At 41.7% G+C, this 22,892-nt stretch overlaps 2 protein-coding genes across 3 annotated transcripts in view; both read left to right on the forward strand.

Moving 5' to 3' along the window:
* The window catches only part of sptbn1 (spectrin, beta, non-erythrocytic 1), a 153,481-nt gene extending 137,065 nt beyond the window's left edge, over window positions 1-16,416 (forward strand). For both annotated transcript variants that reach the window (XM_057849270.1, XM_057849269.1), the window contains 4 exons: window positions 9,023-9,228; window positions 9,406-9,579; window positions 9,657-9,699; window positions 13,428-16,416. In XM_057849270.1, the coding sequence (XP_057705253.1) occupies window positions 9,023-9,228; window positions 9,406-9,579; window positions 9,657-9,699; window positions 13,428-13,646 (642 nt within the window). In that variant the 3' untranslated portion in view covers window positions 13,647-16,416. The remainder of the gene's footprint in view (window positions 1-9,022; window positions 9,229-9,405; window positions 9,580-9,656; window positions 9,700-13,427) is intronic.
* A 3,925-nt stretch (window positions 16,417-20,341) lies between these two features.
* Window positions 20,342-21,817, forward strand: LOC130923485 (2-aminoethanethiol dioxygenase-like). The gene has a single exon (XM_057849225.1). The coding sequence runs from the start codon at window positions 20,815-20,817 to the stop codon at window positions 21,511-21,513; it is 699 nt and encodes a 232-aa protein (XP_057705208.1). The 5' UTR covers window positions 20,342-20,814; the 3' UTR covers window positions 21,514-21,817.
* The last annotated feature ends 1,075 nt before the right edge of the window (window positions 21,818-22,892 follow it).

Consider the following 22,892-nt stretch of genomic DNA (forward strand, 5'->3'; position numbering starts at 1 on the left):
GCAACAGTTACGTTAATTTTTTCCATTCATTTAATTTTTTTTTCACAACGTGTCAAAGTGCATGCATGGTGCTATTTTATATAATAATTACCTTGAATCCTCAAGCAAACCACTCTTGAGACACTCCTGCCTACTTGTATGCAGTAAAACCTTTGTCATTTTTCTACCTAAATCCGGCGTTTGAACACAGCGTGTGTTTGAGTTTATCACTATGAAAGCCACCTCAACACTCAACCTGGTTCGGCCCCCTACGGGAAGGCGTTGCGTAATGTCTGTAAGAGCTGTCTCGTCAACTGATGGTGAAGTCTATGGTTCATCTAATAATGATGCTTGATTTAATTTCTATGTCCAGGCACACAAACGCGCATTCATTTTCTCCCTCATTTGTGTTCTCCTTGCCCTTTTCTGTCTTTGTTGTCTTCCGTCTGTCCTTCTAGCCCGTGGTCCTGTCCACCCGGCTCTTAATGTCTCTTTTCCTTTACGTTATTCTCTACAAACTGATGAGCGCGTGAGCGGCGCGGCCACTAATGTAGCCTCCTATTCTAGATCGATATCGGCAAAGCCTCGAAAAACACTGCGTCGTCATTTTCACTCCATTTGTGTTTTTTATTTTGCTGACATTCCCGCTCGTCATTCCTCGTGTGGATTTTTGTTGTCTCATCACGGATCGTTCTGAATGTTGTATTGTTTCTTTTTCCCCTGTCGCATGTTGTCGTGTCATCTCCACTAACAATAAAATTTGTCACCGTAGAAATGGCACCCTCCACTTCATCTGTATGTGTGTGAGATTGCCACGTGTGTGTGTGTGTGTGTGTTTTCACCACCATAACTGCCAGCCAAGGTGTTTGAACAGTATGGTATACACAGTAGGGTTGTCAAAAGTATCAAGACTGAAATGTTGTATCAGGACACCAAACATTGAGGCAAATAAGTATTTAGTCAACCACCAATTGTGCAAGTTCTCCTACTTGAAAAGATGAGAGAAGCCTGTAATTGTCAACATGGGTAAACCTCAACCATGAGAGACAGAATATGGAAAAAAAACAGAAAATCACATTGTTTGATTTTTAAAGAGTTTATTTACAAATCTGAGTGGAAAATAAGCATTTGGTCACCTACAAACAAGCAAGATTTCTGGCTGCCAAAGAGGTCTAACTTCTTTATAACGAGGCTCCACTCGTCACCTGTATTAATGGCACCTGTTTAAACTCATTATCGGTTTAAAAGACACCTGTCCACAATCTCAGTCAGTCACACTCCAAACTCCACTATGGCCAAGACCAAAGAGCTGTCGAAGGACACCAGAGACAAAATTGTCGACCTGCACCAGGCTGGGAAGACTGAATCTGCAATAGGTAAAATTCTTGGTGTGAAAAAATCAACTGTGGGAGCAATTATTTAAAAATGGGAGACATACAAGACCACTGATAATCTCCCTCGATCTGGGGCTCCATGCAAGATCTCACCCCGTGGCGTCAAAATGATAACAAGAACGGTGAGCAAAAATCCCAGAACCACACGGGGGGACCTAGTGAATGACCTACAGAGAGCTGGGACCACAGTAACAATGGCTACTATCTACTCAAATCCTGCACTGCCAGACGTGTCCCCCTGCTGAAGAAATTACACGTCCAGGCCCGTCTGCGGTTCGCTAGAGAGCATTTGGATGATCCAGAAGAGGACTGGGAGAATGTGTTATGGTCCGATGAAAACCAAAATAGAACTTTTTGGTTGAAACACAGGTTCTCGTGTTTGGAGGAGAAAGAAAACTCAATTGCATCCGAAGAACACCATACTCACTGTGAAGCATGGGGGTGGAAACATCATCCTTTGGGCCTTTTTTTTCTGCAAAGGGACCAGGACGACTGATCTGTGTAAAGGAAAGAATGAATGGGGCCATGTATCGAAGGATTTTGAGTGAAAATCTCCTTCCATCAGGAAGAGCATTGAAGATGAGACGTGGCTGGGTCTTTCAGCATGACATTGATCTCAAACACACAGCCAGGGCAACAAAGGAGTGGCTTCGTAAGAAGCATTTTAAGGTCCTGGAGTGGCATAGCCAGTCTCCAGATCTCAACCCCATAGAAAATTTGTGGAGGGAGTTGAAAGTCCGTGTTGCCCAACGACAGCCCCAAAACATCACTGCTCTAGAGATCTGCATGGAGGAATGGGCCAAAATACCAGCAACAGTGTGTGAAAAGCTTGTGAAGAGTTACAGAAAACGTTTGGCCTCCGTTATTGCCAACATAGGGTACATAAGAAAGTATTGAGATTAACTTTTGGTATTGACCATATACTTATTTTCCACCATGATTTGCCAATAAATTCTTAAAAAATCAACAATGTGATTTTCTGTTTTTTTTTTTCCCACATTCTGTCTCTCATGGTTGAGGTTTACTCATGTTGACAAATTCAGGCCTCTTTAATATTTTCAATATTTCAAGCACAATTGGTGGTTGACTTCTTATTTGCCCCAGAGTGATTGGAACAGATACTTCTTTGTCACAAAAACATTCATGAAGTTTGGTTCTTTTATGACTTTATTATGGGTTAACAGAAAAAGTGATCAAATCTGCTGGGTCAAAAATATACATACAGCAACACGAATTAGCAATTTCTTGTGAGTGATTATTGACTTGAACAATCATTGACTTGAAAAAGTCAGGAAAGTCACTTGGAGCCATTTCAAAGCAGCTGCAGGTCCCAAGAGCAACCGTGCAAACAATTGTTTGTAAATATAAAGTGCATGGCACTGTTTTGTCACTGCCACGATCAGGAAGAAAACGCAAGCTATCACCTGCTGCTGAGAGAAAATTGGTCAGGAGGGTGAAGATTCAACCGAGAATCACCAAAAAGCAGATCTGCCAAGAATTAGAAGCTGCTGGAACACAGGTGTCAGTGTCCACAGTCAAGCGTGTTTTGCATCTCCATGGACTGAGAGGCTGCCGTGCAAGAAGGAAGCCCTTGCTCCAAAAGCGGCACCTTAAGGCTCGACTGAAGTTTGCTGCTGATCACATGGACAAAGATAAGACCTTCTGGAAGAAAGTTCTGTGGTCAGACGAAACAAAAATTGAGCTGTTTGGCCACAATGCCCAGCAATGTGTTTGGAGGAGAAAAGGTGAGGCCTCTAACCCCAAGTACGCCATGCCTACCGTCAAGCATGGTGGTGGTAGTATTATGCTGTGGGGTTGTTTTGCTGCCAATGGAACTGGTTCTTTACAGAGAGTAAATGGGATAATGAAGAAGGAGGATTACCTTCAAATTCTTCAAGATAACCTAACGTCATCAGCCCGAAGATTGGGTCTTGGGCGCAGTTGGTTGTTCCAACAGGACAATGACCCCAAACACACATCAAAAGTGGTAATGGAATGGCTAAATCAGGCTAGAATTAAGGTTTTCGAATGGCCTTCCCAAAGTCCTGACTTAAACCCCATTGAGAACTTGTGGACAATGCTGAAGAAACAAGTCCATGTCAGAAAGCCATCAAATTTAACTGAACTGCACCAATTCTGTCAAGAGGAGTGGTCAAAGATTCAACCAGAAGCTTGCCAGAAGCTTGTGGATGGCTACCAAAAGCGCCTAATTGAAGTGAAAATGGCCAATGGACATGTTACCAAATATTAGCGCTGCTGTATGTATATTTTTGACCCAGCAGATTTGATCACTTTTTTCTGTTCACGCATAATAAAGTCATAAAAAAAAAAAAAACTTCATGAATGTTTTTTGTGACAAAGAAGTATCTGTTCCAATCACTCTCGGAGAAAAATCAGAGTTGTAGAAATAACTGGAAACTCAAGAGAGCCATGACATTATGTTCTTCACAAGTGTATGTAAACTTTTGACCACAACTGTATCTTTATTAGCTACTGTAGGTTAGCCTATTAGCACAATTAGTGGTTGACTGAATACTTATTTGCCCCACATTATAAGTATATCTGCCATTAACGCTTGAGAGGAAGTGACGTCGGTTCGCGCATGCACAGTAGTAATCTGTCACAATCCAGTAGTGATCAGTTAGTGACAATGGCAAGAGAGGATATTTTTGCATTTTTCACGTGAACTCACTGGCTGCCATTGACGGGACTAGAGGTCCAATTCAGATTGGGCGGAGTGAATGAATATTCATTCCCAGCATTAAAAGATTAGCATTTACAGCCGGGAAGTGACGGACATAATCAACAAGAAGTGAAGCAAAATCAACAGGAAAGTGAAGCAACAGGAATTGAAATTTAGATGACCCAAAATCAGCAGGTGACCTGAAGGAGTTATAAATTGACATTTTATGTCGTCATTGGCTTCCGTTGACGACGCTAGACAGCCTAGCCATTTGATATAGGAGGGTTGGCAGAGAATGAACGAATGGATGGGACATCTACTCGTAACAAACTCATTTCAATTCACAGCAGAAGGGTGATTGGACAGCTGTCGTCATCAGTGGTACTGAAAGGTTTAATAAAAAGTATTGTCTTATTTCTTTTTTCCATTTTTTTCCCCGTTTTTAAGGAAAAAAAGAAATCATTGTTTAAAAGAGAGTTAATAATGAACTTCATATAGTTTTCAAAGCATTTAGTTGACAAAGTCGCTGTAGCCTACGCCAGCTGCGAAAAGAGACTACCACTCAGATTGGTCGGCAGTCGATCACGGGGCATGTGTAGAGATGAGCGACCAGTCGTGTTCAAGAGCGAGCGGCGGTCAATCTTTTGCCGTCCGGACGGATAGAATGGCTCTTCCTTCCCCTCGGCCGGAGCGGCTCGTCGACGACGCTCAGCGGGGTAACCGTCCAGTGAGCATTTGCTTGGAGTGGGCGTGGCCACGCGGGCCTGGTGTGCGATGGATTTCCAAGCAATTTTCGGGGATTTTGATTGTTTGAGATGGTTTCGCTGCCGCTTGCATGACCTCACTGCATGAGCGCACTTTTTCTTCTTCTTAACAAATGTTTTCCTCACCTGCCAGGTTGCTACTAAATCAGCATTAAACACAGACGAGACGAAACCTAGCTAAAACTGGGACCGGATCCGAACATGGCTGAATTAGGAGGTCTAAAACTGTAGCAGGACTCATTAAGAATCACAAAAGGAGCCGACTGCACCTTGCTGAACCAGGATCAAATCACAATTGAACAAGAATTTGATGTAAACGAAACCATGAATGAACCCAATCCACATGAAGACATGCTCTCCAGTACTTGACTAGTACTAGACTATACTTCTAATTAGACCAGTGCTGAAGGATCATTCAAAATGAATTCATGCCTGATTAGACCTGGAGCAATCCCGTAACCGACCAAAAATGAAGCAGTACTAAGCCGAAATGGACCAAAAAAGGACTAAATCAGGTCGAACGAATAAATAAACCAATCTGAATGAATCCAGTAAAAAAGCAGACACTAGGACAGGACCTACTTTAGCTAAGACTGGACTAAACCTTGATTAACATCAAATAAACTTAAACTAGTTCCAAACAAGAACTAGCCAAGCATTCTGATAGAGCACACCACCTTTCAAAGCAGCCAAATTCAATTTGTCCCTGTGACCTTTGACCTTACAACCCCAAAATGTAATCACCTCTTCTGGTTCATACGACAAACATATGCTGGAAGTTTGATAATTATCCCTTTATTCATTCTCGTTTTGAACAGAAACATCCAGAAAAACAAACTTCAGTGACCTTTGACCTCACGACTCAAAAATGTGATCACCTTCTCTGGTTCAGACGACAAACATCCAGCAAGTTTTATAATAATCCCTTTATTCATTATTGACTTATCTTGAACAGAAACATCCAGACAAACAAACGTCATTGACCTTTGACCTCACGACCCCAAAATGTAATCACCTCTTCTGTTTCGTGCGACTAACATCCTGCAAGTTTGATGATAAATCGAGAATGAATAAAGGGATTATCTTGTGCAAAAACATCCAGACAAACTTTAGTGACCCTTGACCTCATGACCCCAAAATGCAATCACATCTTCTGGTTCATACGACAAACATCCTGCAAATTTAATGATAATCCTATTATTCATTCTTGACTTATCTTGAACAGAAACATCCTGACAAACAAACTTCAGTGACTTTTGACCTCACAACCCAAAAATGTAATCACCTCTTCTGGTTCATACAACAAACATATCCTACAAAGTTTTATGATAACTCGAGATTGAATAATGGGATTATCTTGAACAGAAACATCCAGACAACCAAACTTCATTGACCTTTGACCTCACGACCCCAAACTGTAATCACCTCTTCTGGTTTGTATGACAAACATCGTGCAAGTTTAATGATAATCCCTTTATTCGTTCTTGACTTACCGTGAACAGAAACATCAGACAAACAATCTTCAGCGACCTTTGACCTCAGTATCTCATAATGCAATCACCTCTTCCGTTTCGTATTCCAAACATCTTGCAAGTTTTATGATAATCCTTTTAATGGTGCTTGTTATCTTGAACGCAAACATACAAATTCAGTTTGGCGCTTTGCTTCATTACCTTAAAATTGAATCCCTTATTTGGTTTTATATGACAAAAATATCCTGCAAATTGTTTATAATCTAGTGCTGCAACGATTCATCGATTAACTCAAGTAATTCGATTAGAAAATCGAATTAAAGGATTCATTTAATTAGAGTTACGTTGTAATGGTTTGTTTTGAAGTTGTTTGCATTTAATCTTATTGATTTGGCCGGATACACTGCCCTCTAGTGGCAACAGTGAATATCACATAACTTGTTTAGCTTGTCCCTGTTAAGACCAACATAACGTTTTTGTTTGAGCTAATATGTTTGTTTATGCATTCGTAATTTAGTTTAGAAGTATATTTAGAATTTTTTTCGTGCCAATATTTGTCAAGAGCTTCATTAAAAAAAAAAAAAAATTTTTTTAAAGCATTTTAGCTAGCGGACTTTTGCGATTTTATACCGTTTGAGGCTAAGTAGGGGTGCACGATATCCATTTTTTGAAACCGATATCGATAACTTCCTGGTCCTCAAAGCCGATATCGATAACCGATAATAAATTTATAATTTTTTCAATGTATAACCTGAGTTTTTGAACACCTGGAGGTTTAAAAAAAAAAAAAAAAACTAGTGGTGGATTCAACATAGATTTGCCTTTGATCTCATCAGATTTTTCATAATGACATGAACAAAACAGTGCGGTTCACTTCTGCACTGCCCAACAGCCAGCTAAGAATGAATGCACTTCCATAAACCACAAGGCTTGGTCTTTCCTTGCTTTTATGGGAAGACACTAGTCTTAATATTGTGAAAGTACAACAGAAAATTACACATATTCAATACTCAATATACAACAAACTGCACAATAAACTTATATACACAACTATTATATGTATAGCATAGCACACTAGCTTGAACTACTAAAGCATTGGCTGGCTTCTGTAACACAACTTATGAAGTTCTGTACATATGACCCTTCACCACAGAAGTAAACATATATTGCACATCCATATGTTATAGTAAACATAAAATACTTACATATATTTCCAATGTGGAAACGTAACAGAAAGCATTCACGACTGTCAATGCTCCCGCTAGACACCGCAATGTGTAAGTGATTGAACCAAACTACTGTAACAAAAAAATAGATGCAGTGAATTATTCTGACCAGCAGGTGGGAGCAATGGCCCGAAAATGGTCAACTGATTTCCCATACTAGAAACTGTAAAGCCAGAACAGTACATATTATCGGTCCTATTATAAATGTTATTGGATTTATCGGGATGACGTCATAATTCCTATTATCGGACCGATAATTATCGTAAGTAACCAGTAAGGCTAAGCTTAGGTATTTTAATTTTTTCATGAAAGTGTAATTCAGCGTAGTTTGAAGAAACACTCAGGAATTTTATTTTGTATTCGCATTTAGCGCTCTTTTAAAAGTGCAGTTTCAGCAAGCCAAAATAAATATTATCGCTAGCATAAACACTTGTTTCTTTCGTTTTACATTTATTAAATGTAATCCGATTACTCGAGTATTCATAGTAAATAATCGATAGATGAATCAATCACTTAAAGACAGGGCCCTAATTTGGGGGCCCGAAGCAAAATAATGCAAAGGGGCCCCTATTTTTGGCCCACCATTTCATCACAGTGTACTGTGACACCCATACATGCAATCCAACCCATACGTCCATTTTTGTATATTAATCAGATTTCGTTGCACTGCATACTTCAAACTTCTCACGCCAAATGATTGTTAGTACTTACAGTAGATAGCGCCAAACCTTTTTCTAAAAAAGGAAAGAAAGAAGTTAAGGAAGAACTTTTATTTTTTTAAGCTTGTAATCAAGTATCAAAACTCACAAAAGTCAAATAAAACAAAACTGTAGTAAACAAAATAGAATATAGATTAAACAATTGCCAGATTGGGGGCCCCCTAGTGGTCAGGGGCCCTAAGCAGCTGCATAGTCTGCGTATAGGCTGGGCCGGCCCTGCTTAAATAATCTGCTGCAGATCTATTATAATCCCTTTATTTGTTCTTGAGTTATCCCAAACACAAAAATACAGCCTAACCTTAATCCAAGGTTTCACCTATTCCAATACAGTCTGAATTCAAACCACTAAAAAACCCTAAATAAAGCAGTTTAAACAAGACCTGGACCTGCATTAAAGGTAAATTGCACTGTCAGTAACCAGACCTGGACAAATCCTTGACTAAACCAGGATAAATCCAGTCTCTGAGGAGAGATGGACCAAAATGAAGTGAGAACTAAACCTAGAAGAAACCTGGACAGAAACCAGACCGGATTAAATCCTCGATATTCTAACTCGCTTGATAGAACATAAACGGGATCAACCTGTATTAAAGCGAGACTGAGAGCAGAAGGCCGTTGTTCCCGTATGGTCATCGTCGGACTTTGGTGTTGCTGTGCCTCGTGTGTTTCTGTGGCAACGCTCTAATTGTGCTGTGCATGCCGGGCTCTTTATCCCAAAACGCAATCATATGAATTTATAACAGCAAAGATGATAACGCGGGCCGACTGACGGAGTCACTTTACAGGAGGACGGCGGTGAGACGGTGAACGGCGTGGCGGAGGGCAGCCCCGCGGGCTCGCCCGGGTCGGTCCGCAAAGCCAAAGTGGGGCAGGCTGCAACACTGCCCGTCAAGGGCCAGCAGGAGGCGCCGGCGGCCCCCAACTCGCAGATGGACGGCTTCCTGCACCGCAAGCACGAGTGGGAAGGACACAACAAGAAGGCTTCTAGCAGGTACCTACAAAGTTACAGCAGAAAATTTGACCTTTCGCAAAAGCTCCGCCCCCCCTTAGTTACGGTTGCTAATCCAACAAGCTTCATCACTCCAGCGGCACAGCTGTTTTGGGCAGATGTCAAAATATCTTTTGAAAAATTTCCATTTGAAAAGGGTGCGTTTGTTTGCGGCGTCAGGTCGTGGCACCACGTCTTTTGCGTGCTGAACCGCCAGGAGTTGGGCTTCTACAAGGACGCCAAGAGCGCCGCACAGGGCACGCCATACCACGGCGAGATCCCCGTCAGCCTGCGAGACGGCGACTGTCAGGTGGCGCTGGGATACAAGAAGAAGAAACACGTCTTCAAGCTCAAGTGGGTCACCGTCAGACGGGACTCTCCGCCTCGGAACGGCGTCGGTAATGTCTCGCTTACGCTTTTTGTCCCCGCAGAGTCACCGATGGCAACGAGTATCTCTTCCAAGCCAAAGATGACGTAAGGAGCCGCTTTTGTCCTCTTTCGTCCGCCTTCCAGTTTTCATCTCGTTCGACTGCCGTCGATATGAGCCAGAGTTGCTTTAAAAATGTGTCACGTCCAGTGTTGTCACAAATTACTCGAAAAAGTAATTGAAATACTTATTACTGATTACACCTCAAAAAGTAATGTAGTTACTTTACTGATTACATTATTATTAAAGTGACTACGTTACTTTAAAAGTAATTTATCAGTTTTTACTAAGGGTGTAACGGTACATGTATTCGTATTGAACCGTTTCGGTACGTGGTGCTCGGTTCGGAACGGAGGCGTACCGAACGAGTTTCTGACGTAATGTAACCCTTACTTTTCGAGGCTGTGAGTCGATCGCGTTACAGTTTCTTTGTGTAGATTATATTTACTCCGTCTTCTCTACTATAATGAGGACCAAAACGGTAGGACAGTATAACCCAGAAACGTCAACGGCTCGACAACGTGGCCGCCGCGAGAGCGCAGTGAAACGCGGGCGTTAAAGTCATTCAGCCAAAGCACACCAATCGCAGTGCGGCCGCATGTTAGACGCGTCCCAGAAGCGGCTCAACACAACGCACGCGAAAAGAACGGCAGAGTTTATTATTTGACGCGAGACGCGACCCTCCTGCGTCAATACTACTACCGGTAGCTAGGATCGGGCAAACTGGAAGTCACTCGTGTAAAAATAGACCCCTACTCACATGACGTCACAAGCACGCCTCCGCGCCATACTCGTCCTTTTGACGCATTGCCGTTACGTAAATTCCTCCTATTATGGCGTGTTTTTCTGCTCGTTAACATTAATAATCAAAATGGTGAAGGCGTGTGTGGCGGTTGGTTGCAATAACAGAGAAGATAGACGGAGAGACTTGAAGTTTTACCGTATTCCGAGAGACCCGGAGAGGAGAGCTAGATGGACTGCTGCAATTCGACGAGAAAACTGGGCTCCAAACGATTACCACGGATTATGTAGTAGTCATTTTTTAGCTGGTAAGATGCATTTAATATATATTTAGAGGGTTTTGGGCTGACAACCAATCATTGCGAAGCTAATCGCCGACAACATACAGTTTCAAATTCAAGATGCTTATTTCTTCCACCATCATTGCATTTTGAATAATATTTAGCTGGTACCAAGTGAAGCTGGCCTCGTCTACGGATCATCAGTTAAACAGGTGTGTCCAAACCTTTTGCAAAGGGGGCCAGATTTGGTGTGGTAAAAATGCGGGGGGCTACCTTGACTGATTTACATAGAACAATATATTTAAACAAATGTTAGCAAGCCCTTCTGTGTGTCACATTTGCTTTATTATTTTTTTAATTCATAATTTCAACAGTCTCGTCTTTGTGGCGTTCTCTCTCGACACTCGGGCTCTTGCGAAATACTGCTGCTGTAGCTTCAAGTTGCTATAATTTCTCACTACGTATCTTCCCTGTAATGTTGTCGTACACATTAGCGTGTCTTGTTATTATCGCATCGCGTCGAACTCTTTGAAAACAGCGACTGTCTCTTTGCAAATGAGGCAGACACAGTTGTTGCGTGTTTTATTGAAGAAATAGTCCAATATCCAACTATCCTTGAAGCGTCGGCCATCGCAGTCAACTTTTTATTTTTTTTTTTAAATTTTTTGATTGTCACCATTTTATAAATCACACAGGGTAATGTTGCTTAGAGTCCTGCTCTTAATGTTTTTCAAAGTTTCATGAGAATAGGCTGAGTTTCTGTGGAAAAGATAGTTGTAGATATCAGGGTAGCAGATGTCAGGCAGAGAGGGCGAAGACAGCGGGTCGAAAAATATCGATTTAGGCATCAAATATGGATCTGGCGAATGGATAGACTGAAGCTTTTCCACATAATGCCTTTTATGCAACCCATCCAATGAGTTTACAGCGTCTGAAAGCACTGGGGCTTCCAAGAATTGCTCTATAAACTGAACGACTAATTGAAACCATTGAGAATAGGGCTAAACAGAGACGGACAATATGGCGGCCGGATACAGCGACACGTCATTCTGTGATGTCGGTGAGTAGGGTCTATACGGTTGATCCGGTCGATTTTCAAACTAATATGCAATCGTAACCCACTTTTTGAGTCCATCAGATCTCTTGAGTGGTAGATCGGGGCACAGTTGACTTGTCTTTGTTGATTTACTGCTGTCTTCTCTGCTATCATAACAACCCACACGGCCCCGTGTTCAATACAAAACCCTCCTACCACAACAAAACAAGGAGGAACTAATATTCACATAGGGACTAAAGCTATACAACATAAAATATACAATATAAATAAGTGCTACATCACATTTGTAAAATATAAACACATAATGAAATAAATAAAAGTCCATTTAAATAAAATACATTGAAATGAGCTAAAACACCTGTAATTAAATAATAAGAATAATACACAGATCCTGCTTACACAATTAAATTTATTAATTTCTGTGTGGCGCTTTAACTTGAGAAAATCCACCAATAAAGCTTTTGAAAACCGTTCATAAGAAAAAAAATGATTAATTGAGGCATTTCATTTGTTAAATACATGTTAAAATCTTTGCTTTTCCCTTTAGCACAGGACTTTTTTCTTTTCTTTCCGAAAGAAAGCTGACCAATATGCGGCGTCGGAAAGGCAAATTGTTGTTGGATTATCTTTAAATACCCGCTACTTTTTGAGCAGAATTCTAGCTTTGTATAGGCTAATGTTCCTATTGTTGAAAGCACAAAGGTGTATAATAAACAACTAGCACATTTATATTTTGCATTTCGTTTTCTTCCTGTGTTTAGAAAAAATCTTCTCCTGTCATTCTTCCCCATGTTGCTCGCCACAATAGTAATAATCGTTGTGGAAGAGATGCCAAAGCTTATACCAATAAATAGCGCGGCTCCAAAGAATGCCTTTGTCCACTCCACTAGCTTGTCTCTGCCCTTTAGCTCTCAATATACTTAAAATGATAGTCTGTTCGCGGCAATGCGTGAGTGGGTCGTTCCGCGCATGCGTTAAATATTTTAACATGATTAATTTAAAAAGTTAATTACCGCCCGTTAACGCGATAATTTTGACAGCCCTAAAAAACACTCATGTTCGTTCATGGACGCACACAGATCAATAGTCCCTAGTCCCTAGTGGCTGCACTCGGTTCAAATGTGCCTCCGCGCACATGTCAGTCGTTAAACACGTGGCGCACCTGACTCGAGACCAAAACAGGAAGGCGATTAGCGGTTTCCATGGAAACGAACAGTTCCAAGAACCTTTCTAACATTTTCTTTTCAAAATGCTCTTTGTGCATGACTACAATATTCTACATTCTACATACATTATGAGGCAATAACAAAATAGTAACGCACAGACACTAAGGAAACTAACTTTAATCGGACTACTTGTTTGGAAAAATGCATTACTCGTTACTGAGGAAAGTAATCAGATTACAGTAACGTGTTACTTAGTCACTAGTGCGTTACTTAGCAAAGCGTCAGTGACAACACTGGTCATGTCATTATTATGACACCACTGTAAAAATACAGTGTTACCCTATCAAGTCTTAAATTGGAGTTTTGTCTTCTCAATATATTCTTCTCAATGTGTGTCACAAGTAACTCATTCAATCCAAAGAAAAGCTTGACGGCCCGCCAGGTTGATGAAGCACTCGGGGAAAGACTACACGGCTATAAATGAAAAAGCATCAATGCTGACTATGTTTTTTTTTTTTTTTGTGGCGCAGGAGGAGATGAACTCGTGGATTTCGGCCATCTCGGCAGCCATCTCGGGCGAGAAGGGCGACGTGACGCCGAGCGGCCACAGCACGCCGGCGCCCGCCGCCCCCCGCGCCCACACCATGCCGCCGTCGGCCTCATCCGAAGCGACGGCGGCCGAGTCCAGCCCGGGCAAGCGCGACAAAGACAAAGAAAAACGCTTCAGTCTCTTCAGCAAGAAGAAATGAAAGCCCGAGCACGAAGTTGTCTTTTCCCTCCTCTTTCTCTACCCACTTCCCTTCCCGTCCCGTCCCTCTGGTGCTGGTCGGCGGTCGCCCGGGGACCCCTCTTACGCATAAAACTTCAAATACAAAGAAGAAATCCCAACCTTAGTCTCGTGTAACTTTTCCACTTTCCTCCCGTCCGCTCTGTGCCTAACAATAATCCACTCGGGCTCAGAAAATTTGGTTGGTCCATTTTCTATCTTACTTTAGGCCCACTTTAATATTTTGTGTGAGCCCCTCCTAGTACAAATCAATTGAAAGTCTACCATTGTCAGTGGCAGCTTAAGTGTTTAAAATATACACAAAGGATTGGAGGAATTTTTGAATACATAAAAGAAAAATATCGTTAAAACACCACCCGTAGGAGTTGTTATGCTAGATGCCACAGGAAGCTAACGTTACAGGAGTAATAATCTCAGAAATAGTTTTTTTGGGGGGGGCTCCAAACAGCTAAAACACCACCAGTTGGAATTGTTATGCTAGCTGCCACAGGAAGCTAATGTTAAAACAGCATTACCCAGGAGTGATAATGTCAGAAATAGTTATTTTGGGGGCTCAAAATTCCTAAAACACCGCCGGTAGGAATTGTTATGCTAGCTGCCACAGGAAGCTAACGTTAAAATAGCATCACACAGGAGTAATAATCTCAGAAATAGTTGGGGGGTTTTTTGGGGCTCCAAACAGCTAAAACACCACCGGTAGGAATTGTTATGCTAGCTGCCACAGGAAGCTAATGTTAAAATAGCATTACCCAGGAGTGATAACGTCAGAAAGTTTTTTGGGGGGCTCAAAATTACTAACACACCACCGGTAGGAATTGTTATGCTAGCTGCCACAGGAAGCTAACGTTAAAAGTGTATTACACTGGAGTGATAATGTCTGAAATGTTTTTTGGGGGCTCCAAATTGCTAAAACACCACCGGTAGGAATTGTTATGCTAGCTACCACAGAAAGCTAACGTTAAAATAGCATCACGCAGGAATGATAATGGCAGAAATTGTTTTTTGGGGGGCTCACAATTGCTAAAACACCACCGGTAGGAATTGCTTTGCTAGTTGCCACAGGAAGCTAATGTTGAAATAGCATTACACCGAAGTGATTATGTCAGAAATAGGTTTTGTTGGGACTCCAAACAGCTAAAACACCACCGGTGGGAATTGTTATGCTAGCTGCCACAGGTAGCTAACGTTAAAAGTGCATTACGCAGGAGTGATAATGTCATAAATGTTTTTTGGGGGGCTCCAAACAGCTAAAACACCGCCAGTAGGAATTATTATGCTAGCTGCCACAGGAGGCTAACGTTGAAATGGCATCACACAGGAGTGATAATGTCAAAAATAGTTTTTTGGGGGGCTCCAAACAGATAAAACACCACCGGTAGGAGTTGTTATGCTTGCTACCACAGGAAGCTAACGTTAAAATAACATCACGCAGGAGTAATAATGTCAGAAATTGTTTTTTTTTTTGGGCTCCAAACAGCTAAAATAGTTGTACCGATTAGTTTTTTCGAATAAATACACTTTTTTTTCCGTTAATTACTAAATTACTGCATACTCACTTGACTGTAAAATCATAGCTTATCGTTAGCATGGTCAGCACTGCTTTATTCATTGTTTGCCATTGACGGCAATAGAAGTCCAATCCATTTGAAGTGGGAGTGTGGCAGCGAATGAACGTTCGTTCATTGGACTTCTACTCGTGATAAACTTGTTTAAAGGATGAATACAATCATCATCAATGGCACTCATTAACCCCACTTAAATCTGGTTTCAATCCAGATTGAATCAACGTCAAAACCAAAAATTTGTTCCAGTTAATGTATGCGACACGTTTTTTCCCCAGATTTACTCCATATTTAAACCTTGTTTCACGCAATTTTATTCTCGCATGGACAATTATTTAATCCAGGTTGGGTCCAAATTGAATCCAGGCTCAATCCTGGTCTTTACCGGGTCGAAGCTAGGTTTGTTCGCGCTCGCTCAAGCGGATGTACAAGTTGTGTATAAGTACAAAAGAATCCTCTGAAATATGTATTCTCAATGCTACTAATCTGCGTGCTGGACTACGGGCCAGGTTTAATCCTCGTTTAGTCCAAATAGAATCCGGGTGTTAATCCGGTTTAGTCCAGATGTAATCATTATTTAGTCCGGGTTTGATGTGAATTCCTGAATGTGTACAAGTTGTGTATAAGACAAACTAATGTGGCGTCTTGTCGCTTCTACTAAACTGCTCGCTGGACTGAAACTTTTGTCAATGAAGGAAGAATGAAAAGGAAGGAATGCGGATCGCGCGCCGGCCTTCCCGAACTACTACTTCTTCTCGTCGCCTTTAAAAACACTAGAGTCGCTCGCTTGGCGCTTTTTGATGGTGGCTTGCTTTTTCTTTGGCTTTTTCTCTCTTCCAATTTTGTTCTTACTCTGCCTGGAAACAAGGCAGCCAATGAGAGGCAGCCTGGCTTTGGACGCTGACTTTCCACATCTCACCGACACTTTTTTTCGGGGTTTGGTGTGTGTGTGGGGGGGGGGGGGTTCTTTTCAGCGCGTATGTGCGCCGCGGTCACCGTAACTGTAGTAATCGTTAGTTCATCCCACACAATCAATAACGCCGCCACGGGTTTGGGGGGGTCACTGCTAGTCGGACGTGCACCTGTAGACTTGCCCCTCCCCCTTCTCGCCCTCTCTCTCTCTCTCTGTTACATAAATGCAAAAAGCCATTAAAATGCTTTTAAAACATAGCTCATTTCTTGTGTGTTTATTGCTACTCGTGATCTCACTTCATGTCCGTGAGAAAAATATACAGTGGAATGAAAAAGTATCTAATCCAGGGGTGTCCAAACTATTCCACATTGGGCCACAGTGGGTGCTGCATTTCATTCCTACAAAACAAGACTGACATATTTTCACCAATCTGGTGTCTCACAAGTGTAATCAGTTGATTGGAGTCAGGACTGCTTGTTTTAGCACAAACGTCATTGGTTAAACTGTATCTGCTCGATGTGTAGGAACAAAAAACTAGGACCCACAGCGGCCCTTGAGGACAGGTTTGATCTAATCTGATCTTTGTCAAAATCACACAGATGAAAAAACAGTGTCTGCTGTAACTAAAACCACCCAAACATTTATAGGTTTTCATATTTTAATGAGGATATCATGCAAACAATGACAGAAGCCCTCAAATAGAGGACTGTCTAATGATGAGCCATATAGCAAAGCTCTATTCTCCCAAGAATTCTCCACCGTGCAGCCAAGATCCCAAATGTGTTCTCAATAACCGGACTGCTCAGTTGCCAATGTTGTCTAACCAGAAGAAAACGAAAGGAATTCGACAAGAGTCCCCCAAAACCGTACAAACACAACACCCCTCTCGTGGCTTGGTGGTGAATTACAGAGCAACACGTTCCATTGACGCAGAACTTCGATTGGTCCCTGACGACGTAGGGTCTATGCCGTCACCGCAACGCAAAAGCATAAATTAGGCTTTAGCCACACGGTTGCTAACCGTCCTAAGCTATTGTTTAGCCACAACTGGATTCATTACCTCATTACTTTTCATCCTTCACACTGCCGCTGGAAACAGAAATGTTGTTTAATCCATCTGCAGGCGACCAGGAGATTGATTTTCGATTCATTGAAGATTTTACGACACTGTTCGGGTGTGCGCTGGTCCTCATTGGAAACGCAGTCTTCTTTAAGGCAAAACGCTTCCTTTTTTTCCCACCCTCGTCGCTAAAATTGACCAGAACTGAAAAGTTACCAAGTGTTGCTTTAAATTCTAAAATAAGATGAGATTTTACAAGATAAGCGTTTTTCAGTTATTATTATATGAAATCCTAAATGATATTCGTCGGAATACCGATGCGGGCAAATCATCTGTTCTGCTACTATTGGATCTCAGCGCCGCATTTGACACGGTTGATCACAACATACTACTCAGCAGATTGGAACAGTGGGTAGGGCTTACTGACACTATTCTTCAGTGGTTCACATCCTATTTACATGATAGGGATTTCTTTGTGTCAATTGGAAACTATCAGTCAGAACGAACCAAATTCACGTGTGGAGTCCCTCAAGGGTCAATTCTTGGACCACTCTTATTTAACATCTATATGCTTCCGTTAGCTCAGATAATGGAACAGTATGACATCTCCTATCACGCCTATGCAGATGACACACAACTGTACATTTCTGTGTCCCCACATGATTATGGTCCCTTAGTCTCCCTGAGTAAATGCATTCATCAAATCAATGAATGGATGTGCCAGAATTTTCTCCAGTTAAATGTGGAGAAGACGGAGGTGATCATTTTTGGGCCAAAAAAGGAAAGGTCAAAGATAAGCAGCCAACTTAGCACAATGTCACTTACAGCTACAAATCAAGTCAGAAACCTTGGCGTAATTATTGACTCAGACCTAAAATTTGATAGCCATCTAAAGTCAGTCACTAAATCCGCTTATTACCACCTAAAAAATATAACCAGAATTAAGGGGCTTCTGGCTCAACAAGACATGGAAAAACTTATGCATGCATTCATTTTCAGCAGATTGGACTACTGCAACGGTATATTTACAGGTCTTGATAAAAAATCAGTCAGGAAGCTGCAGCTAGTACAGAATGCTGCAGCCAGAGTCCTCACAAATACAAGGAAGCTGGACCACATTACACCGGTTTTGAAATCGCTACACTGGCTTCCAGTGAGTCAAAGGATAGACTATAAAATACTACTGCTCGTCTACAAAACACTTAATGGCCTTGGACCAAATTACATGCTTGACTTGTTAGATTCCTATGAGACATCTAGACCCCTAAGGTCGTCTGGAACGGGTCTTCTGCATGTTCCAAGAACAAGAACCAAGCAGGGTGAGGCAGCATTTAGTTATTATGCTCCTCACCTCTGGAACAAGTTACCCGAACGTCTGAAGTATGCTCAAACTGTTAGCTCTTTTAAATCAGGGCTAAAAACACTTTTGTTTAGCACTGCATATCCATAACTGTCTATATATTTCAATCTACCTGCCTTCTATTCCTCTTGTGCTTATCTCCATTGCTGATTTCAATGATTATTAGTAGTAGTAGTTTTTGCTTTATTTTTATTTTTGTTTTAATTTTATTTATTTATTTTCATTCTGTGATTAAATGCGATCTTTTGTCTTGGTTTTTACGTTGTGTTGATTTAAATGTGATTTTTATGGTCTTCATGTGATGTAAAGCACTTTGAATTGCCTTGTGTTGAATTGTGCTATATAAATAAATTTGCCTTGCCTTGCCTTGCCTTATATAATGTCGTTGTTCAGCACAATGAGATTTTACAAGCCAATGTTGAATTTGCTCATTATGAAGCACTTCTTCTTCTCGAGCTCCCTCTTGTGGCAAAAGGCGGAACCAATGGTCAGGCACAATTCCGTTGTACAGTATTGAAAATCTTTTTTTACGTCCGCTAGCTAACCAATTATGTATTGAGATGTGTGATGACAGATCTACATCAAAGAAAAAAAATGGAGAAAATACATTTTTGTTAACCAATCGTGACAGGAATCTTGGCGCGTTATTGAATAGAAGCATTAAAATTTATTGAACAAATTGCAAGCACACCCTATCTTAATTGTTAGGTTATATAGGACCAGAAGTGCAAAAACTAAATAAATTATATGTATAATTGAAATGTTTCTATTTCAATATGTATTTCGATTAGGGCTGTCAAAATTATTGCATTAACGGGCAGTAATTATTTTTTTTAAATAATCACGTTAAAATATTTGACTCAATTAACGCACATGCCCCGCTCAAACAGATTAAAATGAGAGTACAGTGTAATGCCCGCTTATTACTTGTTTTTTGGTGTTTGGCGCCCTCTGCTGGTGCTTGGGACCAACTGATTTTATGGGTTAGTACCATGAGTGAGCATGGTGTAATTATTGACATCAACAATGGCGAGCTACTACTACTACAAATTTTAATAAAACGAAAACATTAAGAGGGGTTTTAATATAAAATTTCTATAACTTGTACTAACATTTATCTTTTAAGAACTACAAGTCTTTCTATCCACGGATCGCTTTAACAGAATGTTAATAATGTTAGTGCCATCTTGTTGATTTATTGTTATAATAAACAAATACAGTACTTATGTACCGTATGTTGAATGTATATATCCGTCTTGTGTCTTATCTTTCCATTCCAACAATAATTTACAAAAAAATATGGCATATTTTATAGATGGTTTGAATTGTGATTAATTACAATTAATTAATTTTGAAGCTGTAATTAACTCGATTAAAAATTTTAATTGTTTGACAGCCCTAATTTCGATAATTATTTCAGTGTTGATTTCTTTATTTCATTTTTTTATTTATTCAATTTTTTTTTTTTTAATTTTATAGTCCCATTTTAGCCATATATTTAACTTCACTTTCTATTTATTTCTATTTTTTAGTTATGCAGTTACAAGGGGAACAAGAGTGCAAGAATGAAATAGATAAGTTAAATACATGAATGAAAATACATGATATAATCAAATAATACATAAAAATTGAAATCAATAAATATAAATTGAAATACATAAAAGGGGAAGTATATACATTTTTAAAAATGAAATACTGTATATAAATAGTGAAATGAATATCGGAATAAATATTGAAATATAGAAGTCAATGGTCGAGCGGGCGACTACATATCCCACAATGCAACCAGTGTAAACAGACTCACGGACAAGCGCCAGACAGCTTGGCTGTCGCTAATTTAGTTGATTAGATAACGTGTTGTTCTTGCGTTGTGTAACATTGCAGCACATTGTTACGTTTGACTTTTCTACTTGTTTTCATAAACGTTACTCGGTGACGAACGGAAGGCCGGAAACAAAGACGAGAGGACGGTGATAGCCAACTCTGTTTCCATTTGAGGTACCGTGGTCGAAATGACGTCGTTGACACACGCAGTACGTGAACGTAAGTACTGAACGTTGCTTATTTCCATTGTTCCTAGTCGCGGAGTATCACTTTCGGTTTGGGTAATGAGTTTTCGTCTCGGGTATTCCGTGGGTTTTCTCACGCCTGGCGCCGTCTGTCTCGAATAAACAATCTCGGGTGTTGGCTAAATCGGCCGCGGCGGCTCGTTAGCTAGCTATCGGCGCGCTTGATATGAAACCACGGGAAAGTTCCACCATGAGCTCGCTGGTGCAGATGATCGCGCGACAGGCCCTGGTCACTTTCCGCCAGCCGCCTCGCTCGTTCGCCGACAATCACAAGCAGCTGCTGGGCCTGATTAGCCAGGTGCGAAGCGCCGACCTGAGGGTACTCCCGCCCGTGTCGCCCCCTCCCCGAGGCGCCCCCCCGGTCACCTACATGCACATCTGCGAGACGGAGCAGTTCAGCATGGGCGTCTTCCTGCTAAAGAGCGGCGCCCGAATACCCCTGCACGACCACCCGGGCATGCACGGCGTGCTCAAAGTGCTCTACGGAAAGTTGCGGGTCAGTTGCTTCGACCGGCTGGACGCCGGGCCGGAAGCGGGCGAGGAGCGGCCTCGACTGGGTGCCCTGCGGCGCTCGGTGCTGCGCTCCAGCGCAGAGTACACGGACGCCAGCGAGCCCTGCGTGCTGGCGCCCGACCGGGACAACCTGCACCAGATCGACGCCGTGGACGGACCCGCCGCCTTCGTCGACGTCCTGGCGCCGCCCTACGACCCAGACGACGGGCGCGATTGCCATTATTTCCGGGTCCTACAGGGGCCCGAGGTCCGAGAGCCGCACGACCGCGAAGTCCTACTCATGGAAATCGCGCAGCCCGTGTCCTTTTGGTGCGGGACCGAACCCTACCTTGGCCCCGGCGTGCGCCTCTGACGCCACGGTGTGCCCTCTGTCGGTGATGGACGTCCGAGCTATTGAAACTGGGAGGGAGGGCCGATGGTTCTCCATTGCCGTCAATCTCCCAATAGACAGATTTCTGTACCTCGTTAGAGATTGCTTGACTGGACTGTGAAGCTTTTGCTAGCCTTCACGACTAACATTTCAGTGTCGTAAACAACAATTAGTTGGAAGACATCCATGTGAATGAAAATGTGATTCCTAATAAACTTGATTGATGCATTGCCTGGCCAGTTGCAATCTGTCCGGTTTCTTTTTCCCCTATACCAGGGGTCTGCAACCCATGGTTCTGGAGCTGCATGCGGCTGTTTGAAGCCTCTGGTGTGGCTCAGTGTTATATTGAATAAATTATTAGTTTAAAATGTATTTTGGCGCTTGCTAGGAATTTTAGCTTCCTTTTAGTAGGCAGATCAGAACAGGCTCACTGTTTTGTGTGCTTGTTAACAATCACTGATGAATTCATGAACTATGTAAAGATCTGATTACCGTATGGAAGGTGCACTGTTCTGCCCAGTCTTTGCACCATTCACAAGAGCAAATACTTGTGGTTACACTTTCCGAATAAGAATTACGACATCCCATAATTCACTCATGCAGCTCATTCATTTACCGACTATGTAAATTCAGGGTTACTACTTAGAACGTGTACCCACAAGGAGTCAAATATGCAACTACAGAGTACATATATAGATGGAGGAAAACGCTCAGGGGACTTGAAGTTCCGCTCTGAGACCCCCAATTTGGCTAATTTTCAAAATTGTCCGATATGCATGTTTGATACATCATTGAAAAGTGTAAAATCTCAATTTTCTGGGGGAAGTAAAATGTGGAACAGGAGGGCATTAAAAAAATAAACAGCGAAACCATATTTGGAGGTGAGAGCATGAAAGAGCAGAATTAAAGTCTCCATGACTTTAATGACTTTAACCTTGTTTCGATCCAAAAACTCCATGTAGCATGTATCACTGAGTGTCAAGACGCAGCTGTGCATAAGCACAGCTGGATTTTTGGGAGATTTTATGGGTAAACATGGTAATATAACAAGGGTCGCGATGCAGAAATTGCAGACATCAGAGTGGTCGAGATTTTCTTTTTCATATATTTTAGGGCTGTCAAAATTATCACGTTAACAGACGGTAATTAATTTTTGTAATCAATCACGTTAAAATATTTGACGCATTTAACGCACATGCCCCGCTCAAACGGATTAAAATGACAGCACAGTGTCATGTCCACTTGTTACTTGTGTTTTTAGGTGTTTTGTTGCCCTCTGCTGGCGCTTGGGTGCGACTGATTTATAGGTTTCAGCACCATGAATGAGCATCATGTAATTATTGACGTCAACAATGGCGAGC

The sequence above is a fragment of the Corythoichthys intestinalis genome, chromosome 10 (genome assembly GCF_030265065.1).
Source record: "Corythoichthys intestinalis isolate RoL2023-P3 chromosome 10, ASM3026506v1, whole genome shotgun sequence".
Classification (NCBI taxonomy): Eukaryota; Metazoa; Chordata; class Actinopteri; order Syngnathiformes; family Syngnathidae; genus Corythoichthys; species Corythoichthys intestinalis.